The 24215-nt window shown below is 39.2% G+C and overlaps 3 protein-coding genes across 5 annotated transcripts in view; 2 read left to right on the forward strand and 1 right to left on the reverse strand.

Moving 5' to 3' along the window:
* Positions 1 to 8330, forward strand: part of LOC107602055 (E3 ubiquitin-protein ligase RNF34-like) — a 28263-nt gene extending 19933 nt beyond the window's left edge. Inside the window, exons 4-8 of one of the 2 annotated variants that reach the window (XM_016294445.1) lie at positions 2946 to 3008; positions 3284 to 3485; positions 5224 to 5253; positions 5845 to 5886; positions 7440 to 8330. In XM_016294445.1, the coding sequence (XP_016149931.1) occupies positions 2946 to 3008; positions 3284 to 3485; positions 5224 to 5253; positions 5845 to 5886; positions 7440 to 7630 (528 nt within the window). In that variant the 3' untranslated portion in view covers positions 7631 to 8330. The remainder of the gene's footprint in view (positions 1 to 2945; positions 3009 to 3283; positions 3486 to 5223; positions 5254 to 5844; positions 5887 to 7439) is intronic. The other variant, XM_016294446.1, reaches the window with a different exon arrangement.
* A 221-nt stretch (positions 8331 to 8551) lies between these two features.
* Positions 8552 to 24215, forward strand: part of orai1b (ORAI calcium release-activated calcium modulator 1b) — a 42023-nt gene continuing 26359 nt past the window's right edge. Inside the window, exon 1 of the mRNA XM_016294448.1 lies at positions 8552 to 8714. Within this exon, the coding sequence (XP_016149934.1) occupies positions 8640 to 8714 (75 nt within the window). The 5' untranslated portion in view covers positions 8552 to 8639. The remainder of the gene's footprint in view (positions 8715 to 24215) is intronic.
* The window catches only part of kdm2bb (lysine (K)-specific demethylase 2Bb), a 37573-nt gene continuing 22081 nt past the window's right edge, over positions 8724 to 24215 (reverse strand). For both annotated transcript variants that reach the window (XM_016294443.1, XM_016294444.1), the window contains 11 exons: positions 22898 to 23265; positions 20861 to 20947; positions 14148 to 14399; positions 13912 to 14055; positions 13673 to 13759; positions 13266 to 13559; positions 12365 to 13176; positions 11802 to 11965; positions 11291 to 11452; positions 10886 to 11104; positions 8724 to 9983 (listed from right to left, as the gene is read on the reverse strand). In XM_016294443.1, the coding sequence (XP_016149929.1) occupies positions 9802 to 9983; positions 10886 to 11104; positions 11291 to 11452; positions 11802 to 11965; positions 12365 to 13176; positions 13266 to 13559; positions 13673 to 13759; positions 13912 to 14055; positions 14148 to 14399; positions 20861 to 20947; positions 22898 to 23265 (2771 nt within the window). In that variant the 3' untranslated portion in view covers positions 8724 to 9801. The remainder of the gene's footprint in view (positions 9984 to 10885; positions 11105 to 11290; positions 11453 to 11801; positions 11966 to 12364; positions 13177 to 13265; positions 13560 to 13672; positions 13760 to 13911; positions 14056 to 14147; positions 14400 to 20860; positions 20948 to 22897; positions 23266 to 24215) is intronic.

The following is a 24215-nucleotide window of genomic DNA, read 5'->3' on the forward strand; positions in this document are numbered from 1 at the left end:
GCTCTTTTAGGGGAAAAAGCTCTTTTAGGGGAAAAAGCTCTTTTAGCGTGCTGAGGCGCACAGGGGAGATGATCATCTGCAACACAAACAGGGGTAGTGCAGCCTGATGTGTGCAACCCACTCGACACGGGAAACCACCACCGCAAGCGCCGTCCGCCAACACGAAGAGCTCTCCAAGAGCACGCTGAACTCGTTCAGTCTTCTTCTCTCAGTAGAGTAGTCAGGAGCAGAACGATGTGATCGCTCGGCTCCGAAGCGAAAAGCTGAATATGCGCTGCATCTGCTGCCTACTTATACTCACGCTGTGATCAGCAGCAGCTGGTTGCAATAATCGCATGCCAGTGTGCATTGGCTCGTTTAGTTTACACTCGAAGTAGATTGGTCCCTCTAAGCGAGATCCCAATTCGTCGGTCCTCCGACTTGACGTCGAGAGTGACCGACTGAAAGGGAACTTGATTTCTAATGTAATACTTTAACATTACTGTCAATGTTTGTTGCTTTGTGTTTAGCATGCTTACTTTTAACATGCGCATTGCATTTTGCATGTTAAATGTGCTGAATAAAATCAAACAAACTAATTTAAGTCCTGTAAATATTGTTAAATATATCTGACCACATTGTTTGACGGCTGTTGTTTTAGCTACTTCCATGTTTTTTCTCATGTCATGAGTCACGCTTCGTTGTTTTCATTTACTTTAAAACGTAGCATGTTTCTGAATACATAAAGTGAGGATTTCTTCTCAATCTTCTACATTTCTACACCATAATCTATTGACTCCTGTTGTCTGTACAGTTATTAAGCTGCTTACAACCCTCACTTACTAAAGATTAATCCATGCTGACGTGCTTTGATGCGACGTGACCGCGTGAATACTGGAAACAGCTGTACCCCACAAGGCTAGCAATGACGTTTAAGGCCTTGCCTTTTTTTTTTATTTTTTTTTTAGATCTGACATGCTGAGCAGGTTACATAATGTTGGAACAGGTTGTCTGGTAATTCCTGCGCAACGTGATTTAAAGGGGTCATATGATGCTTTTTTAAAGATCATTATTTTGTGTATTTGGTGTAACAGAATATGTTGACATGCTTTAATGTTCAAAAAACACATTATTTTTCAAATACTGTACATTATTGTAGGTCCTCTATGCCCCGCCTCTCTCAAACGCTTCGTTTTCTACAAAGTCCCTCCTTCCGACAAGCGCAGTCTGCTCTGATTGGCCAGCTGACCCAGTGCATTGTGATTGGCCGAACACCGCAAGCACTCGTCGGAAATGTAACACCCCTTACCATAATCGCGAGCTTCATCTTTCAAAATAAATGTAAAGACAGTAAATAATGTCATTTAGTCTCTCTCTCTCTCTCTCTCTCTCTCTCTCTCTCGCGCACACACACACACACACACGATGCGCAAAACTCAACATTTGAACAGTCAATAGCAAATACCAGATTGTCATAGCAAAGTCAGAATGACCTCCTCTCTTACAGATTAAAAGCACAGACGTTAAAGTGCAAACGAGTTTAGGAGGCAAATCGGCCTGAAGTGTGTGTTTGAGAAGAGACTGTGATGGTCCAGTGTGACTTCAGAGCCGGAGTTGGCAGACTGACCCGTTCATTATTAATACGCCGTCTGTATGTGGCCCGTGTGTTAGATCTCAGTCCATGTGCAGACTCTCCTCATAAAGACCCAGTCATTCTTCTGCCAGACAGCAGACAGGAAGAACGCAGGGCCATTAGCTAATTGTCCTGAATGTGGCAAACAGAGAAAGAGAGAGCTAGTGAGAGACCCAAAAAAGCATACAAAAGCCGGCTGCTCCAGGACCACATGGTCCTTTTGTGAGTGACACAGGAAAGGAATTATTGCAATCAGAGTGAACGAATGATTGACTCTGTAATGTGGTGTTATTTGATGTGCAGTTTGCAGATCCAAGGGAAGCTAATTGTGAGGATGTGATGGGAAGACGGTTTGATTAAACTGCACTGACACAGAGGTTACTCATAGTTGTAAAGGAGATTTAAAGTGAATGTTACTTTTTCTTAAGGGGTCTCTAAGAATTTCATAAAAGGCTTGTTTTTATTGCATGGTAACCACTTCCGGATAATATTTTTATGATTTGCTTTAAGTTGTGATTCAGGATTTAGAATAAAATAGATGATTTAAATTCAATGTATTATGTAATTAGACAATTTTTGTATAATATATATCTAAATACATTTAGGTATTGAAATATATTTATTTATTGCTTACAATATTTTCAATATTTTGTAATGTATCTTAGGAGTATTTTTGTAATGTATCTCAATTTTAATATTATATTATATTAAAATGCTGTTCTTTATTATCCTGAAAAAGTATGATTTCCACAAAAATATTAAGCAGCACAACTGTTTTCAGAGTTAATAATAATATGAAACATTTCCTGAGCAGCAAATCAGCATATTAGAATGATTTCTGAAGGATCATGTGACACTGAAGACTGGAGTAATGCTGAAAATTTAGCTTTGCATCACAGAAATACATTCCATTTTGAAATATATTAAAATAACACACTGGGTATTTTTATTATAATTTTTTTTTTTTACAATATTACTGTTTAACTACATTTAATTATATTTTATATGTATTAATGTTTATTTTTTATGTTTATTTTTATTAATTAACATGTGTTGTGTTTAAATAAATAAATTCATTAATTCTAAAAAAAGATTTAATGTATCATTCGAGTCCCGGCTCGTGGACTTTTCCCGATCCCATCCCCCTCTCTTTTTCTCTCCACTCTCTACACTGTCCTATCAAAAATTTAAATAAATTAATACAAACACTAAAGAGAAAAAAAGATGGGATCTGAACTCACAGCACAGCTCAGTCTGAACTCACATTCTGATTTTAATCAGGTTCTAGTCTATAATCTGATACAAGTTCTTGATTTCTGTGTTTTATCTTCAGGACCATGGAGATGCTACATCAGTTTCCCTCCTCAACCTGGAGCCTCACGACGACATACTGGAGGTGAGACAAACCTGACAAAATCTGCATGCGTAGAGTGTTTGTGCCACCTACTGTGAAGACGACTGGGTTACTTTAAAACCCCTTGATTCTCACTGAGCAACCATTAACATTAATAATTCAGTGCCATCCGATAACTCTGCTTAGTGTTTGGCAAATACTTCAGAAGAACATCTACAGAGTTCAAAATGAGCAGTCTGGTGGAATATCAACGTGGACTGCAGTGAAATGCTAAAACCCATCCGTCCACGTGTCTCTTGATGTCTGTCCCCGAGCAGGCAAGCCCAGCGACGCAGAGGCGAGCACGTGCCTCCCTCTCGGATCTGTCCCGCGAGGATGAGATCAAGAGCCTGACAGTGCGGCAGCTGAAGGAGATTCTCGCCCGCAATTTCGTCAACTATTCAGGCTGCTGTGAGAAATGGGAGCTGGTGGAGCGCGTCCATCGTCTCTACAGAGAGAACCAACTCAACCGAAGATCGAGTAAGAGCCGACGTCACACATAAAGTGTAGAGCTCTCCCCGAAGTAGTCCACTTGTGCTCTAGTTGTTTCTAAAACATCTACATATACATCATTCATAGGCAAAAAAGGATTGTTAGGAGTCGGACACTCTTAAAAATAAAGCTTCCAAAAGGGGGATTTTTGGGTTCTAAGAAGAACATTTCAGGGAACAGTTCTTAAAAGAATAATTTTTCTTAGCGTGAAGAACATTTTAATACTGCACAAAAAGAACCTTTTGTGCAGTGGAAATGTTCCGTGGATTTTAAAGGTTCGTCATGGAACCATAGATGCCAAAAAAGAACTTTTATTTTTAAGTGTAGGAGGTGTAAGAACATGATTCAGTTATTTTATTAAAGAGTTAGTTCACCCAAAAATGAAAATTAGCTTGTGTTTTACTCACCCTCGAAGCATCCTAGGTGTATATGACTTTCTTCTTTCAGAAGAATCCAGTCAGAATTATATTAGAAATTGTCCTGGCTATTCCAAGCTCTATCATTGCAGTCAGCGGGAGTTGCAGTTGAACAGTCCACAAGTCGTCAAATAAAGCGCGCATTCATAATAAAACGTGCCTCACACGGCTCCGGGGGATGAGTAAAGGCCTTCTGTAGTGAATCCATGTGTTTTTGTAAGAAAAATATCCATATTTCAGATGTAATAAACACTTTTTTCTCACTTCCGTTATATGTCATATGAGGAAGCCGTTCCAGCGGATGACGTAGGACGTCGGCGTTGCGTGATTAGTGACGAATGTGGAGAGAGAACAAAACGAAACGGTGGTCACGAATTAGAAGTACAAACTGAAGATTTGCAAAGAAAAATGTCGGAGGATTTCGATATAAACCAAGAGGAGACTGGTTTTCCTTTGCTAAAGTAAGGAAACTTTGCTTCCTTTGCTCCTATTAAACAAACTCGTGAGACTTGCATATCTCAGAGGTGCGCGCGCTGCGCATACATCCTGCGTCATCCGCCGCAACGGCTTCCGCATATGACAGATACCGGAAGTGAGAGAAAAGTGTTTATTATGTTTGAAATATGGATATTCTTCTTACAAAAACGCATGCATTCACTACAGGAGGCCTTTAATCACCCCCCGGAGCCGTGTGAGGCACGTTTTATTATGGATGTGCGCACTTTATTTGACGACTTGTGGACTGTTCATCTGCAACACCCGCTGACTGCAATGATAGAGCTTGGAATAGCCAGGACAATTTTTAATATAACTCCGACTGGATTCATCTGAAAGAAGAAAGTCATATACACCTAGGATGCTTCGAGGGTGAGTAAAACACAGTCTAATTTTCATTTTTGGGTCAACTAACCCTTTAAGTAATTTCATCCTTCTGCTAGAAGAGGCTCTTTATGTTGAATTAGTAGAATAGAGTATGAAAGATTCCTCGGGTGCTTTATATGACCATTTTATCTTCTGCTGGCTATATAATTGGCAGAATAATGAGAAGGAAACTCAGCGGTCCGCTTTTGTAGATGTTCAGGCTGAAAAGAGCACAGCTGACAACATCATATAATAAGAGTGATGGATGAGGAGGAATGCAGCCATTTTATCACAGTCTCCGAATCTTTTTGACAGACTGCATGTGAGAAATAACAACATGAAATTGAATCAGTCAAGGATCAGCCCAAAATCAGCTGTGGCTAATGTGGTTTTCAAACAGGCTTCTGCTCTCCATAAAATTGATTCTTCTCGTTTTCTTTTCCTTGCAGTGGAAAATGTTAGCAACAGCCTAGCTGCAGGTAAGCAAACCAATGTTTTGATATATTGTACTTGAAAGTATTTATAGTAGTATTTTTACATATTAATTTATATCGTAGTATTATTTTGTTTTTTAGTATTTTTTCTTATGTGCTTTTGTCATTTTTATTGTTTTTGTTTATTTTAATTAATGTTTTGAATGCATTTATTTACCTTTAATTTGTTTTTATTTTAGTTTGAGTCATTTTAGTACTTCAACGTAACGAATTTATTTCTGTTCGTTTCAGAGGCAGCATTTCTAATTTTCGCACACGTTTTTTTATTACTGAATCTTATTTGATTAGTTTTAGTTGTAGTTAACAATAACAACACTGGTATTTGAGACATTAAAAAAAATACATATTATTATATTGAATATTTTTAAATAAATGTACAGTGTAAAATATCAAAACCTTACTACCAGGACTAATTACTAGCCTGGTGAAGCATGAATCGTGTATAACATGGAAGTATGTTCTTCTTTCTGGGTAGCAATTTGTGAAAATACCAGTTTTTTATATGCATGTGAGCTTACATTAGCTGCCCAATGCTAATAATGTTAACTCTCCCACTGCTGTGTTTGTCAATCAAAGTCATAGCTTACCCTCCTCCTATATGCAATGGAGGTATTGGAGGTAAGACTCAGCCTTTTTTAATGTGGCTCCAACATCATCATTACCATGAATGAAAAGTGACTCTTCCCAATGCATGCTGGGAGAGTTTGATATGTGGTTTCCACGTGCATGATCACATTTGTGTCATGAATTATGCTCCTAATGTGATCTGGCTTTTTATAGCTTGTCACATTACTGTAATTGCACCTTGCCTTCATCAATTATATTAACACTGCTTGGAAAATGGCCCAAACTGATCCGAAGATTATAGCTGTCCAAGTCTCAGAAAATATATTAAGTGGCTTTTTGGAGAGGGACCAAGTTTCAGATGCTTTAGGGATGTGCATCGTTTTGTTTTTTTATAGGGCAATTAATAGAGATAATAAGACTGACATCAGCAAATACTGGTTTAGTCTGCCATAGAGGAGAGTTGAAAGCACGTACTGTATATCATTCATTAAAAGGTTTGACCGCTGATATTGACCGGCTAAAAGGATGTCAAATAAGAAAGACAGTGTGTTAAAAAAGTGTTCCAGGTTCAGTAATACAGAAAATAATGTTTACTCTTTGCTGAGGTTATTGTTAAAGCAAAAATATCAGTTTTATAAGGACTTTTAATTTAAAATAACTGGATACATTTTATTAAGGTTTTAAATGATTGTCCTTTAACAAAAAATCAAATTTCTGCTTGTAGATATTTAATGTGCATTTCCCTTTTTATTTCTATTAGAACTGCTTTTATTAAATTGAGGGATGAGTCAAGAACATTTTCTGTCTCATTCTGTTTAATTGAAAATATGTTTTGAATTGTTTTCTTTATTTTTAAAGAAAAATCAATTATTGTCTTTATTTTTTAAAGAAGAATGAAAGTTCTTTAACAAAAATTCAAATTTCATTCTGCTTTCAAATATTTAAGGCACACATCCCTATTTATTTCCATTATAACTGCTTTTATTATGGGATGTAATCAAATCTGTGCATAATTAAAAAACGCTTTTGATAGAGTTTAAAGTTGTATTGAATTTTAATTAAAATCAAAATTTGAACTGAATTTAAATTTATTTTAAAATGATTTGTTTTTCAAAACTGAAACTTGAACTAAATTTAAATGTCATTTAAAACGATGTTCTTCAAAAAGCATTTTATATTCTTTATTTTAAAAAAGAATTAATGTCCTTTAACATAAATTCACATTTTAGTGATTTTCAAATATTTAACATGCATGTCCTCATTTATTTGCACTTTTAAAATTGCGCTTTTATTAAATTACGTGACGAGCCGAAAACATTTACTTTCGTAATCAAAAAATTATTGAGTTCTATGTTGTATTGAACCTGGAACATTCGTTTAAAGCACTTTCATTTAATGAAATTTATTTTATTTTATTTAATGAAAATTAAATGACACATTTTACTGCTCAAAATTTCTTGTGTATTTCTTGTAAAATGTCATTGCATATGCAGCTATGTACAACAATCTTTCCCAAAGCGGAAAGAAAACCTCATTACACACAAATAGAGCAGATTGATAGACTATTAAACAAGATCTCAAACCTTCCATATATTGTCTTGCAGATGGTGTGCAAGTAGCTCAGCTGGGTGGCGTTGATGAGAACCTGTGCCGTATCTGCATGGATGCCGTGATAGACTGCGTTCTGCTGGAGTGCGGTCACATGGTCACCTGCACCAAGTGCGGCAAGAGGATGAGCGAGTGCCCCATCTGCAGGCAGTACGTGGTGCGGGCGGTGCACGTCTTCAAGTCTTAACGGGTGAGCTTCACCTCTACTGGATAACCAACACACCAGATGCTTCCTGCTGGATCGAGCAGGCTGGGGCCATGACCGGACCAATGAACTGCCCCTTTAGATTCAAAGTGGTGGAGACCTGTACTGCGCACACCTTCTTTACAGAGCGAGCATTTCCTGCTGCCCATTTTTATTTGGTCATTCATTGACACGTTTGAAATCATTTCAGCGGTTACTGACCCAGGGAAGATTTAGAGGAATAACGTATAAAAATATGGAAGTTTAAGTGGTTTACAGTACATTCCTGTAAACTTTTTGGAAATGCTTTATTGTATGTGCAATATTAGAAATCTTTACATGTGCGTGTAGAGAAACCGATTGCCATTAAGATGCATGTTGTCGTAGCAGCAGTTAAGACCATTGGCGTGAAGGGGGAACGTACTGTAGGTGCCAAAGTAGAAATGTGCAGAATGGCTTCTGGATTATATTATTAATAAGCGTGTTATTTTCATGTATTAAATCAGCTATTGCCATACCACAAATCACCATCCATAACACCGGATCAAATGACCAGCTAGCAGAAGGGTTATTTATAGCAAGATTATAGAAACTGTATCGTATTTTTTCACAGAGTCACTGGAATCCAGCATCTGCCGCTATGTAGCTTATTACTGGAACCTCAATAACTTTTTTTAATCAAATTTTGCAGTATCTGTCGAACGTCAGGGCAACTACTCTAGCTGAGCAGACAAGATTACACTATAAATGACTTAAACTGAGCGCTGGAAGACGTTTTGGGATCTGGTCTTTGTATTTTGGAATGTTGAACTTTTTATTTTGGTAATTCAAAGATGATTTATTAAATTTAATAAAATATGGTACCTTGAACTAACAAAATAAAGAGTTTTCTGATTTCAGTGTTTATTTTTTTCCTCAGTTGCAAACGATGAAATGCTAATCGGCGCCCTCTAATGCCTGCGAAGTGCAACGCAGTCATAGGAATACGTTACTCTCAGTCAGACGCAAGCGGATGAAAATAACTTTATATTCATGGCACAATACACGGATATGGTTGCTGGTTATTCTGGAGAACGGATTTGCTCAGGTATGCCTGTCTGTATGTGATAATGTGCTATATTTACTCAATTATAAGTCTTAACACGAGAGTGAGGGAAAAGGCGGCAAAAAATGGTAGGAGGGAAATCATAATTGCTTGAACCGGATCTTAATTTATGAAATGATTCAATGCTGTGTATCGTTTTCTGCTCAAAATATACCAAATTGTTCACACAGTCAAAATTCTGTTAAGCAAAACATCAATACTGGAAAAAAATATAAGTATTTATTCAGGTCAAACAGTGCAAATATGTTTTCCCCCAGATATATACATATTAAAGAAGCCCAGGTAAAGTAATAGTCGTATGGAAAAGAGAACGTACCTGTAGAACATCTTATAACATTAGAAGACATTACATCTTAAATTAACATTACAAAAACATCTGCACATTTACTATAGCTAGTATAGATGGGATCTGCTTAACTTCCTACTGCGTAGAAAAAAATAAACTTTGTACTGACTGAATACCGTCAATAAAGTCTATATATATTTATGAGTACAGTTAATACCGCACATAAAGTGTGAAATCCCTTCTGATACAAAAATTAACACTGCATGAAGCTTAACGTTTGCATGGTAACGAAAAAAGCACATGCATTTTGAATTTTTCTTTTCCAAAAAAGAAAATAACAGTCGGTTTTGTCACTGCAACACTGCACTGTGTGACTATAAAACCTTTTCTTTTTTTAATAACATTTATGCAAAATATGAGTAAACATGCCTTTCAACAGCATTTTAACATTGGCATGCTCTGCTAGCTGTGCCTTGTAAACATAAAAAACAATAAAAGTTTGCCTTAGCAGCACAACATAAGCAAATTGAAAACAATAAAACCGATTGAAAGGCTGAATTGGCCACCAGAGATCAATACATTTCTTCACTTGTGAGCTCTGATGTCGATGAGTTCAGGCATTTGCTTGGCGTGTGTCGTTTAGCAATATGCCATTTTTCTCTTTGCTGGTTTTCTGTTAAGCATGTTAGGCCTCACATCCTGTGTTGAAAAAAAGTGTAGAAAATGGGTGAAATTGTTAGTTCCCTGGGTTCTAGGTCAAGTTATTGTCAGTGTCTTTGTTGACTAGCTCAGTTTGCTCAGTAGTTTTTCTTCAATCAGTCTGAACTGCACGCTGACAGACATCTCTGCGATGAACTGCTCACAACCCTCTTTGGTCACCTGTTTGCAGTACCGCAGGTCGATGTGACAAATGTTTCCGCAGCGCTTGAAGTAGGTCAACGACAAGTCTGTAACTTTGTTACAAACTGTGGAGGAAAGGAAAAGGGATTTAGAGCCACAACCACTCAGATTTACATTAATGCTTGACCTCAGCAGCAAGTGAAGAGTAGAGGCCTTGCTGTTTTATGCATTGCATCTTGGGAAAAGCATGAAGCAAGATAGCAATCTTATCAGATTAAGATGAGTTTGTGTATATTAGGGTTGTGCCGATAGATGATAGTCCGAGATATCGACGATAGCACATGTCTTTGTCGATAGTCAAGACGATATTAGGCTCATTCCTATAAATGTATTAAATTATTATTATTAGGCGGCCTATTATAATTCGGCTATTATTATCATATTGCCCTGCTATTTCACTTCAGCACCGCATTTCGCACTTGTGCAAATGACGATTAGAGTCTGTAGCCAGTGAAGGAGTCTCCAACCACAAACACAAACGTACATCGTCTGCTGATATAAGGTATTTCATTGCATTTTAACAAGTAATCTGAACGGTCTATATATGTGCAATATTTTAACCGAGCCCTCACTAACTGAGTTTAATGCCACAGTTATGTTAGCACGCATCTCATCCTTGTTTCTGTGGCAGTGCGTCGGGCTCGTCATGGGGCGCGCGGTCCGGAGCGCTGTATGACTGATGTATCTAATTTAACTTTACTCCAAATATATGAACTTACCTGTTTAAAATATGTTTATATTTAACGTGTTTGTTTATGTCCAATATTTAGTGTTAAACTGTTGTTCTTTAAAATAAATCTACATTTGATTTTCACCGTTGACTGCAGACCTTTTAGACTGATAACGAAGTTATGAAATAGCCTATGATAAGTACAGAGTCTCTCTCTTGCCCCCACCCATGCACGATAATACCATCTATCGCTGGCGATATGGCGTTATGTGAGGGTTTTAGTATTTCCTGCAATACCTGAAAGGTTGATGTGAGTAAGAGAGTCTCTGGTCGTGGTGCCGGCTGCCGTGAGGATATTCACACTCTGGTCGGTGATGTGGTTACAGTAACTAAGGTCCAATTGGGACAGTGAAGGCATATGTTTTATGATCAGCTTCAGGGACACATCTGTGATGTCCAGACCAGCTAGACAGAGATTCTCCACGTTCCTCAGTTTACTTCTGCTGTCCAACTGACCTGAGAGACAGCAATATGCATCTTTTACCATGTCAGTTTTTAAACTATGTAACAGAAATGTACCTGTACTATCTGCTGTGTACACATGGGGGTGCTATGAATTGGCAAAATAAGAGATAAAGAACTTCTAAATGGGTCAAGAGTACATATTGGGCATGAACAGCAATTAATGCTATCATTCAGTACCTGGCCTGTTGTCTGTCGGTGGGGAGAGCAAGTCTCTTATCTGGTTGTCCTTGAGTCCCTCTACCCACTGCACATCTAAAGTTCTTAGCAAAGGACAACTAGATGTGCATAAAGCTGATACAGCTGCCCACGAACAGCCTGCCAGCAACAGAATCCTCAGACCTGTCAGGAAACCAACACAAAGGAGTCATGCAAGTATCAGACATGAGAGTGGAGTTTGCATACATCAGGGATACCCAATCCTGTTGTTGGAGATCTACTTTTATGCAGAGTTCAGCTTCAACCCTGCTCCAAAAAACCTGTTTGCAATTATCAAAAGTTCCTGAAGATATTAATTAACTGGTTTATGTGTATTTGATTAGGATTGTAACTAAACCTCAAAGTAAGGTAGATCTCTGGTAACATGGCTGGGGTGTAGAGTACATAAAGGCTACACCATCAGGAGAAGCACTGAAACAAAGCTGTTTCCACCATTAATCAATTTAGGCGGTAAGTAAGTGTGTGATTGTACCAGGTAATCTGTTGATTAGCCAGCTGAGCTGCTTCTTAGAGATGTTGGTCCAACTCAGGTCCAGGGAGACTGGCTGTCTGCGGATAATGCCGCTCAGCATTAGTGGAGTGATTGACTTGCACCGGTTCAGATCGATCGTGGTCCACAGTCTTTTATCACAACACCTAAGAACAGAGGACAGAAAACTTAACTTTGCTGTGCATCTTACGAAGTTGAGTTTGGCACTTGCTTGGAATATACCTAACATGGAGGACCCAACCCTTAAGGATCTAAGCTACTTTAAGTCACAATTGAAAGTAAAAAGGATCACTTCATTCCATTGACTCAAATACAATCCAGTGTTATCATTGGTCAGGACAAGGGTTAAAGATGTGGTTAAGTCTGAGAGCAAGGTAGAAAACCAATGAAAGCACCAATGGAGGGAAAGGATGCTCATGTAGTACTGCGGGAAGAGCTAGACCTCTAAACATCTGCTGCAGTATAAAGTAAATTCTCAAGTGCAAATGCAGCATAAAAGCACAACATATTATGATGCTTTCTTTCCTAATTTCTGGAAGACGTACCATCTGTTCCAGGTCTTGCAGACCCGCATGCAGACACAGAGGTCTTGGTGTGTGAGGTGGCTGAACACTGCCATCCACACCTCTCTCTGCATGACGTGATTCTTCCCATCATCTAGGGGCAGGCCATCCGGAGGGGGGCTGATCGGAGGGGGGCGAATAACGTGACGCTCCATCTGAACACATTTCGGTGGAGAGCGGCAAGGTGTTGGCCGAATGACAGGGGTAGGTGTAGTCCTGATCCAGTTAACCGGGACCTGCTCTCGCAAGGATCCGTTTAGTTCCCGCTTAGGTCCCAGCCAGTCTCTCAGATGACTGCTGCCATTCCTCAGTGGTTTTCTGACTTCTCCATCACTATCTGGTTCGGTCTTCACCGCCCTGCCATTTTGATGAGCCAGACAATCCTCTGTCTTCTGGATCTCCTGATTAAGTTGTTTGCTTAGTTCTTTGCTCAGTTCTTTGTTGGGTAGACGAGGTTTGCGTTTGGTTTTTCGCTGGCTCCTCAACTGTGTATCAACACCCGAGTCGCTGCTGGGCCCTGCTTGGTTAAAACCGCCCTGTGATTGGTCGCCTTCCCATACAGTGGAGGTCTTGTGCACAAGCTTCCCATTCTCCTCTCGGCTACTCTTCTCCTTCATTGTCTCCTCTTCTTCTTCCTCCTCCTCTTCATCATCTCCATCCTCTTCTTCTGAGGGCACAAAACTGAAATCTCTCCTCTCCAATTCCTGTCTGTTATCCTCATAATCCTCTCTTTCTGTCTTTATCTGTCCCAGGACATTAGAGGTTGAGAGATCTTCAGGCTTTGAGCGCTTCTTCTGTGGATTTAAAAGAGGGTCAAAATACATGCTTTGCAAAAATATTATTTCATCTCTTATTTGCTTTTACTTATTCATTGTCTTGCTACCTTTTTCTTGACATTGGAATCTGAGTCTGAGTCCTTTTCAAAGAGTTTTCTCTTCTTGCGGAGTGGGTTGTCCTCCAATTTGGGAGAACGTTTCTTAAAGGCGTCTTCTGACTTGCAGGTAGGGTTGTCCTCTCGTTCTGTCTTCTTCTTCATGACAGGTGAAACAGTTGAGGTGTAGGACTCTGTAGACATGTTCGATTCCGGCTCTTCCTTTATATCCCGGTTCATTCGCTGGTCTTTGAGCAGAGAGCCAGGGAGATTAGAGGCGTACTTAAACCCTGGGCCTCTTTTTTGCTTTGTGACCAAAAGGTGGGAAAGAATACAAGACAAGTTTATATCCATTACGTTGTATCAATACCATTTTCATTATTTTTAAGTATGTTGTTAGGTAGGACAGTGATGCTTACTTTCCCAGTCTTTCCAGCATGATTGCATTTTGGACACTCCCAGCAATTTGGCAACTCGTCATTTACAACACTGCCAGAATCCTTCTCCTGAACAACAGAACAGAATAAGTTTCTACTCAAAAGAACAATAGACAGACAACATTGTATGTCTAAAATAAGACATTTGAAAGATTGTTGATGCCATCATGGCTCAGATATCACAGTTTCCAATTGTTTGGTGGCCTGATTAGGAAAACAACCTTCAAGCATCCTGGATGGATGATCTCGTTGCAGATAGAGCACTCCATAAGCATCATGTTGAACTTGTCCTCCTCATTCTCTACGGTGTCTTCTTTCCCAGCCTCTCCGCACACCAGACACACAGCAGTGTGAGGTAGAACAGGCTGCAAAACACAAAAAGAGCGGCTATTAGTTCCTCCAGATGTGCCATTCAGCAGATCAAGGGTCAAATTTGATGATGAGTACCCAGACTGACCGCTATGCACTGTCTCATGATACAGGACTGCTTCATGCGACCTGGTCCACCAAACTTCTTCATGTCTTTGCAGAAGTGGCATTCGCCACACTCTTTGCGCATACATGCCTCGCACTTCCTGCAGCGTGTCCGTCTGCGCCGGGCACTAGATGAACCGCGACTGGACGAGAGCTTCACTCCTCCTGCTGTTGAGCCTGGAGCAGCCGATGGAGACGAGCCCATCTTTGTTTTTGGCCGATTGAGCGGCCGTGGCTAAAACATATAAAACCACAGAATTATTTATACAAGAGCCAAAGGAAAATGAGAAGCAAGATTAAGCTTTTCTCAACCCGTTTTACATGTAGCATACTGAACATGTTTGGAAAGCAGGACATGATGAACATGATCTGTTTATGAGCTGCTTGCTGACTTTAACAGTAACGAAATGCAATGTCACATAGTCAAGGGAATGCAAACATAATGAACACAAGCCTATCAACTTTCAGACCCCACACTCTGAGAGTGAGTTCATATGGTTCAGATTTAGTTGTATGTGCAGTTATTCAAATTGTTTATATGCCCACGAGGCACTTTAAAGAAAAAAATTGGAGAACAGAACATGAGAATGCATTTTTACTACTCTGTGAATACCGATAAAATCTGCCCACAATGTCAGTCAAGTAAAGTTGGAGGACATTCCCTGTTGTTATTAACTTTAAGTCAATTAAAGAACAATAAGTCAGGATACAGCTACAGGAACATGCATTAAACCAGCCAACAAATATTATTCCTAACAACATGTATTGATAAATGTAATTGATTTCCTTAGAAACACAAATATTCCACCACTGATTTAGCTGTTATGCAACAGAGGGGAAAACAGCAGCAGTAGCAGGAACGTCAGAATGAATGCATGTTTGTATTTGCCATTTGATCTCCTTAATGTGAAGCACTTTCCATTATTGATTCTGTTTCCTTTTTGATAGAGCTTTTATGTTATTCTTGGCCATTAGGCCAAAATGGCAACAGTGCATTCAGACTATAAATCACAAATAAGCTTAATATATACACACTTATAAACTCTCAAGCAAGTCAAAGGGAATTATTCTTCAAAGAGCTATATTCCACATCCCATGGGTTGCCATGTCCCCATTACATCAAGTGGAAGTCATGCCTGTCCCAGCACCCACAGCACGAGTTTCCTACGGCACCATGGGATGATTGATGAGAATGAATCTGTCCTCCACCCTCTTTATGAACATTCGTAATGGAGGAAAACATGAACAATCGCATTAGCCAGAGGGGGAAAGTGCAACCCGACCTCCTCAATAGGTACATTTTTTTTAAACAGCCTAAGTGGATTTCTCTGCCCATAAGAGCTGAGATTAGCTCTTCAATCAGAGTCAAAAGTCCTGTTTTCACAGAGCTTTGAATTTGATGTTTGTAGTAGAAGTTGCCTCGCACGATCTTTCCTACATGGACGAAATGAAAGAAAAAGCAACAACAAAATACTGTTGAGTTCTTGAAGTTATCTACAAATATCAGAAAGCAGAAACTGCTGTTTCACAACATCTCAGATGTGATGTATTATGAAACCGAGTTGAGGAAAACAGAAGCACAAATTCAAGCACGTGGTCAGCAGAGCCGGGGGAGAGGGAGACTGCCAGTGGGAAAAACATTCCAGACCAAATCTAATATCTCTTGTTAATGTGTTGGATGTCGTGAGTTTGTGATTGTAAGAGCTGCTTTCACCCAGATTAAAGACAGGATCTTTAATCTGGGTGAAAACATTTAAATTAATTAAAGATCCCACAAGAACACCACCCAAAATCAAAGGTTCCAAGCAGAGGTCAAACAACTTATCCGTTTTGTTTTTTAAAAGATTTATTTTTTGCCTTTATTACGATAGGATAGTATAAAGGACTCAGGAAGTGAAGTGGGAGTGAGAGAGAAGGGGGCGGGATCGGAAAAGGTCCTCGAGTTGGGATTCGAACTTGGGACGCCCGTAATGCAGCGCCGTTATATGTAGTGCTGTCAAATGATTAATCGCGATTAATTGCATCCAAAATAAAAGTTTTTGTTTACATAATATATGAGTGTGTACCGTGTATATTTATTATGCATATATAAATACACACACATATGGTATATATTAAAAATATTTCCATGTATATTTATATTCATATAATTTATTTTATATAAAATATATTTAATATATAAACATAACATATTTTTCTTACATATATGCATGCATGTGTGTGTATTTATATATACATAACAAATATACACAGTACACGCTCATATATTATGTAAACAAAAACTTTTCATTTGACAGCACTAGTTATATGAAGGCACACTGACCACTAGGCTATCGGTGCCAACTCTGTTATTAGTTTTTCTGATAACATTCTTCTTTTGGTTCTATTGGATACTGGCTAAAATAAATGCTAATTTAATTTAGTTTTATTTTATTTTTGTTTGGTGACACTCTTTTACCTCTTTTCGTGACATAGGCAAAGCAAATTGTCGGGCCCCCCTTCCCTATTAATATAATAGGCCTAATATTACTACCCAAGCAAACAAAAATATTTCTTAATCAGTGGAAACCAGTACAGTGTTTTCTATCGCAATAAGCGCTTGCGTTCAGTCAATAAAAATCGAATGTAGTTCTTAATTTGTTTGAGGACTGAGAAAGACCATTCCATTAATAGGCGCGGCGACGTGGCCACATAACCACTTTGGGAGTGCATTATTTCTCTAATAAAAGATAAATAATATTTATCTAATTAACGGCCTGGAGTCACAATCACACAACAATTGTTCAGATGATTTGTTTCAAGACATTTGACATGTTTCTGTCCTGAAATCTCATGTGTGTTGAACTAGCTAATTTTTTTACACACCTCATCCCAAACCTTCCGTTGCAAATTCCAAAATGTCATTTTAGAGCTAATAACAGAGGCTTGAGCCATTGATATGCAGGCTAACGCAGTTATTAATGCAGTCTAACGTAGTTATTAGAGAGAGAGAGCGAAAGAAAGAGAGGGAGATTAAGCGCTTGTGAATACTTGCGTCTGTGCGTCTCTCAGCAGTATTCAGCAGCAGTGTCTACTAATAGCGAATTTTTAAGTTGAACTGCTTCAAGAACCTCGCTACTGAGAAATGCAAAACTATTTTATAGATAAATTCACGGGGTAGCCACAGCTCTGACATCAAGTTTCTGTCCGCGTCTCCGCGTGTGTGCGCACGAGTGCATGTCTGTACTGTATGTGCATCTGTGAGAGTGAACGGGAGAAAGAAAGCGTGATTTTCTTACATAAAAAAGGTTGAAGACATGGAAATAGTTTGTCATTTTTACCCTATTGTTTGTTATATTTATTTGCTCATGTCTTCTGGGGTTTTTGGTTCTTTTACTGTTGTAGATATCCCATCGTATTACAAAAATATTATATATCTCTTCATTGTGTTTGGGCCCCCACTGTACGAGCAAGCATAGGCATGTGCCTAGAATGCCTATGCGTAAATCCGGCCCTGGTGACACAGACAACAAAAATAAAAACAATCACTAACTCCTTGTGGGGTTGGCTGTGTATTAATGTGTCATCAATATATATATAGTTTTATTCTCACTTCAATGCACATTTTGTCATTTTGATATCAATCAAAATGTTCTGAATAAATACAAATGTTCAGAGCAGATTTTAGAAGCCAAACAGAGGAGACTTGTCAAGTCTCACATGACTGATTTCATTGTTAAAATATAATCTTATCAAAGTGAGACAATGTTACACTTCTCATTGTGAAACCACTTAAATAAGAAGAGCCTTGCAAGCCAACCATCATTATAGCATCTGAATGTTTGCACATGCTATGACAGATTAATTGCGTAAACAGATTTGCTTGACATCGTTAGAGCAGCTTGCTGACAAGGCCAGAAATGAAAGACTGCATTCATATAAAAACCGCTGCAGAGATGGAGGATCTCTAAAACAGGATTATTGTAGATATTAAGGGCAGACATGGATTTTGATGCTTGCCGTCTGGTATAGGTGTGTGTGCAGAAAAAAATATATATCCATGGTAACCATACACAAACAAGCTGACTCAAGCACTTAGTTTGTGATACCATCATTAAACCAGATGTAATTGTCCAACTTGTTAAGAAATATAGTCAAATTAAAAATAATAATTAAAATGATTCTGCAAAACAACAGCAAAATTCACAAATCACACCCAGCTGCAGGGACAATGGCAAATTTAATTGGTAGGGTGTGAAGATACACTTGATATTTAACACTAAACTCACAAAACTGGATGAGGCAGATATCAGCAAAATAAAGCCTTTTCACCGGGGCGAAGAATATCACAATACAAAAACAAAAACGAATGCAAATGTTGCAGGACCAGCAGCAATGACCAAAAAAACTGGAGATTAACTGATAAAACAAAAAACTAGCTTGATCCCTACTGTGCCCCTGAGAAAGTCACTTAAGTTAGTAAATGATGTGTTTTAAGGTAAAAGTGTCTAAATAGTGGTTTACTGCTATTTCCGTGGCTGATATTATACCAATACTGATAAGCAATAAACACTTATTTTATACACAATTCTCTAATAATTCACTAATAGCTTTTCAAAGATGACCTGTGTAGAGGTCAGCCCTCAAATAGCATCCAAGACCAGATGTGTTGATGCAAGATCTGATTTCCTGAAAATGACATCTGATCCAGGATCAGTATAAACCTACATTTTCATAACTACAGGTCCAGGACTAAATATGTTCACAACAGGAACATGTCTGAACTGTTTTTACTCACGTTGGTTCTTTGTCCCACCCCTCCCCCATGCGCTCATCTTGTAGGACCGGCTCAAAGAGGCCCTTGTTGGGCTGTGGCCAAAACAGTTAAAAATATCCTGGAAACTGAGGAAGTTGAAGAACACAATGATCTATACAAATATCTGAAACGAGTGGCGAGAGTAAAAATATACACAGTCTTTTTACAAAAGCCACAGAGATGTATTTCATCCTAATGATGGATGATAAAATGATAATAATCTAGCAGCTGCATCCTTTCCTCAGTGGCGACAGCATTTGGGGTGAAATGCATTTGTATGTTTTCAATAGAAGAGGAATACAAAAGGATTCACTGGAAGAGAATCAAAGATTCGCCCAACCGCAAACATAAAACAAGCGATGGGAGAGTCTCACGTGGACAGTCACACAAACAGACATATGCAAAGTATTCAAAGAACCCACACGCCTTCGAAACCCTGCAGTGTGCATTACAACATCAACTGGGACTGTTGGAAAGCATTTGTAGCTGCTAACATAGCATGACTAATAATAATGGTAATATCGCAGCTTCCACATGAAGTGTCACTGATTTCACTTTCATCTGCAACTCCTAAAAGTACCTAACAAGACCTTACAGCATCAAGAAATACTAGTTTAGGTTCATGTTTCAACAACCTGAACTTGAATTCATTCAAGTTCAATAAATAAAATGGAAGAATTGTGACAAAGTGGATCAAAATGAGCACCAGGCTAGAAACTGAACTTGTGTGCTAGTCATATGTAGTTATCAGCGGTCACCATAAACATTTCTGACAGCTCTGACAGTTCCCTTATCACGTGTACTTCAGTTACACATGCAAATACACACAAATAACAGCTGCATTCAACCTTTCGCATCTCCTTTTCTTAAGTCTAATGACCTGTAGGTCCAGCTCAACGTTACTACCTGCTCAGCATCCGAGTTCTCATAATCCTCCTCGTCAGTGATCAGCGACATGGCCATGGCTCTTAGAGTCCTCTCAGCGTTTTGCTAACTGACATGGCTGCAGCTCCGGCTTGCTACTGGCTGCGAGACGGCACAGCCCTCCCTTCTGTTCCTTAGCCATCAGAGAACACAGGCTAGAGCAAGACATGCTCATCAATATGCAGCAGGGGGAGTTCCAAGAAGTGGGAGGGGACAGCGGCAGAGCCAATGGGTGTGCAGTATGCAAAACAGGCTCTTTAATATGAACCAATACAGCTTGGACACATCCAATAGGAAGAGGGCATGCAGAACAGGGTCATGTGGTAAAGAAGAGAGGCCAGTTGGGGCAGTATAAGGACAGATGGTCTTTAATCACAAAAGACAGACACAATGGAGGCGAAAATTCAGCAGCTGGGCTTTTAGTCGTCGAGAGTCGTCGTCGTTTTAGTGTTGTGAAGTGGGGGGAGCACAAAAGCCAATATCCAATCGCGTGTGTCACTTTCAATAGGGAAATAAACAAGTCTATAAGTGCAGGTTTGCGTGTGATTGGTCAGGTCTAATTTTGGGGGACTGGCAACACTTCCCTTGTGTCTGATGCCGATTTATCATTCCAGTGAAATACTAATGCAAAGTTCAGCTTTGCCTTTTTTAAATACAGACATCTGCATCATATTTCCACAGAATCTGCTTCACAACTACTTCAGTAGTGCAACAACAAAAAAGGCATTTTAAACAAAAATCTTCTAAACATATTCTTAATTTCAACGTCAACCATAAATCTGAAGGGGGAAATTAGGAAGGAATGGCGACAGCAAAACCTTCATAACACATTTTACTCCATATCTGTCTTACTGTTAAGTATAATTAACTGATGACATTGCAGTATGTAAGTCAAATTAATGATTTTAAAAATAGCTTAAAGAATCTTGCTCGGCCACATCCTAATGTTTCTAATCGCTCTGCATATCCATTCATACCTTGCCCGTCTTCTTTGGCCAGCATACAATAGGAGAACCAGTGATGGCCAACTTTGGATTGTCATCTGCATGTTCCTTTAACACAACCTGTTTAAGAAGCAGACAAAAAACTAAACTTAAAATGACAATAAAAAAAAAAAGACACGATTTTTGTATTTTATTTAGTTTATTTATTTATTCCTTTTTTTTTTGTTGACAATAATGAAAACCAAAAACATAGCAAATAATTTTGGTGTGAAAATATAAATGCAAATACTTTGTGTTTTAATATATAATAAATATTCATTTATTATTTATAATATAATAAAAAATATTTTATATTTTAGAACATATTTTAAATATTTAAATAAAATAAACATAACAGTATATTTCAGATCTTCGGAACACAAATTAAGATATTTTTGATGAAATCCGAGAGCTTTCTGACCCTGCATACAAAGCAATGCAACTACTGCCATGTTCAGGCCCAGAAAGACAGTAAGAACATCAATTAAATAATCCATGTGGCATCAGTGGTTCAACCTTAATTTTGTGAAGCTGCGCGAATACTTTTTGTGCACATAGAAAACAAAAATAACAACTTTATTCAACAATTTCTTCTCTTCCTTGTCAGTCTTCACCAACGTTCACGAGAGTACCATGACGCATGCGTGCGGTGCTGCTGACGCAGGAGCCGGCGTTCTGGCACAGAACACAGATGCACTGCTCCTTGTTTACAAGCAGAAGACGCGCTGTACTTAAAACTGCCTTCATAAACATGTCTGAAGATTTCGACAGAGAGAATGACTTGCAATTTTTTTTGCCCAGCCTTAATTGAACCAGAATATACAGATGATGAACTAAGAGAGATGGATGTTCTACGTCAGAACGCTAGCTCCTGCGTCAGCAGCACCACACACATGTGTGGAACCCTCATGAATGCATGTCAAAGACTGAAACAGAAGAGCAGAATTGTTGAATAAAGTCGTTATTTTTGTTTTCTTTGCACACAGAAATTAAGGTTGAACCACTGATGTCACATGGACTATTTAAATGATGTCCTTACTGCGTTTCTGTGCCTTGAAGGTGTCAGTTTTATTGCTGTCTATGCAGGGTCTGAGATAGGGCTGCACGATTAATCAAATGTGATTGTCATGCGCATCTTGTCAGTACAGCTGGTTCTGTAATCAGTAGTAAATCTGTATAATAAAAGCTGTTTGCGTAGCTTCTCAGTGAACTACGACTCTTATGTAGTAAATGCTGCTCCATCTGATAGCACGTGAAAATACCACATTTAATAATATTTTTTTACTCCAAACTCCCTTTATAACGTCAGTCGAGTGTTTGAAATAAATCCTTCTGTGAGATGATGTGGCTTCTTACACAGAATAAGGCATGCAACATATTTCATAGTATTCTAAGCAGTGATAAAGGCTATGTCAATTAGCATTGCATTGTTATATACTTTATTATAATGAAATTTATAATAATAGATATAATAAGAACTATAAGATAAATCATATGTTGTCGTAGTCCTGTGTTTATTAGTCATGTTGAATCAATGAAAGCAGTTAAATCTTCTGTTTATTCAGATACCACTAAAAGGATTTTCTGGATTTCTTCTGCGGGGCGTATTTGGAGTTTTCGCACGAGAGCGCCCTCTGGCCTTCGGATGGAAATTTACTACTGATCAAAGAACCGTGCTTCACTGACAAGATTTTGCCTAATCGCGATTGCGATTTCATTTCGATTTATTGTGCAGCCCTAGTCTGAGCGCTCTCAGATTAATGACATAATTTTCATTTTTGGGTTAACTATCCCTTTACCTCAGTGACACAAAATGTTGATAGATCATACATTGTTCCTTGTTGGGTCTGAGCCTACTATCTGAACCTACAAGTTCAGGTCTACAACTAAACTGCTCCACCCAACAGGTGATTACTTCAATTTATTATTTCTTGAGAAAGGAAAAATGGAGTCAGGAGGAAGCTATAGTGATGTCAATTCAAGACACGAGAGACAGACAAGACAAATGACAAGTGGAAAATGTATACAGACCTTCACGTCATCTAGCAGTGCTTGTGGATCCTCGATGCCCTCTGGAACGCATTTCTTTGTCTCCGGAAGGGATTCCAGTTTCTCCACCAAGGCCTTGAGTCCATTTAGCTCAAACTCTGTCAAGTGGGTCCATTTGCCGGAATGTTCTGTTCCAGGTGAGCCAGACGGAGTCTTGGGACACTCTGAAGGCAGGGACTTGAAGCTGTCTTCAGAATCATTGGCCGGGGATTTGAAGGTCTGATAGGGAGGGACAGTGGAGGAGGGCTGGGTCGTCCCCTCTGTCCTCTCTAACCGTGTCTCACACGAGTCCTCCTCCATGTCCAGCCGAGGAGCAGAGACAAGACTCTCAGTTACAAGCTTGGGTTCAGCTAAATAAAATCAGAAGAGAAAACAAGCTACTCACCAAATCGTTAGGTTACTTGTGTAACCCCAGTTCTCTGATAACAGAAGTGAGGTATCTCACTATGGGAACGCCTCAGGCATGACCGACTGCGGAAGCACCAATTACACCACGTCTGTCAGACTGACAGACCAATCGCTGCAGCGATCAGGGAGTCCCGCCTCCCTGGTATATAACCCACCGCAGCCCGCTGCTGCGTCATTCTCCACATAGCTTCTTCACCGTGTAGTCTGCAAGAAGGGCGGTGAGGTGATATACCTCACTTCTGTTATCAGAGAACCGGGGTTATGCAAGTAACCTAACGTTCTCTTTTTAACATCTGTTCGGTATCTCACTATGGGATATAGACCACTCCCGTATTGCAGATAATACTGTATGAACAGACGCAACCTAGGAAGGTGATAAACAAATGATCATGGCTTTAATGCTTGAGCAAACCTGATGCACTTCATAGTATAATACAGTGAACACAAGCACAGTGAATTATACTGCTGAATTGAAAATAAGCGCTTATGCCCTGAATAAAATGCAATACATATCAGGCACCGCTCCTGCTCCCAGCACTGATTGCACAAGTGACGACTCTGTCACATCCAATCTATAATATCTCACAAATGTGTGCGGTGATGCCCAGCTCACCGCAGCACAAATGTCCTGAATAGAAACTCCTCTGAACATTGCCCAGGACGTGGCCATTCCACGTGTGGAGTGGGCGCGAAGTCGAGATGGAGGTGGTAAATTTGCATCCTTGTAACACATTATGATCGCGTCTACCACCCAGTGAGAAAGCCGCTGACATTAAACAGGACTTCCTCGACAATTGTCAGCCCCAGAGAAGAGCTTATTACTCCTTCGTAACAGTCTCGTCTTCTGCACATAAACACTCAAAGAGCGCACCGGGCATAAACAGTGTAACCG

Source organism: Sinocyclocheilus grahami, unplaced genomic scaffold, assembly GCF_001515645.1.
Source record: "Sinocyclocheilus grahami isolate Dianchi unplaced genomic scaffold, SAMN03320097.WGS_v1.1 scaffold318.1, whole genome shotgun sequence".
NCBI lineage: Eukaryota > Metazoa > Chordata > Actinopteri > Cypriniformes > Cyprinidae > Sinocyclocheilus > Sinocyclocheilus grahami.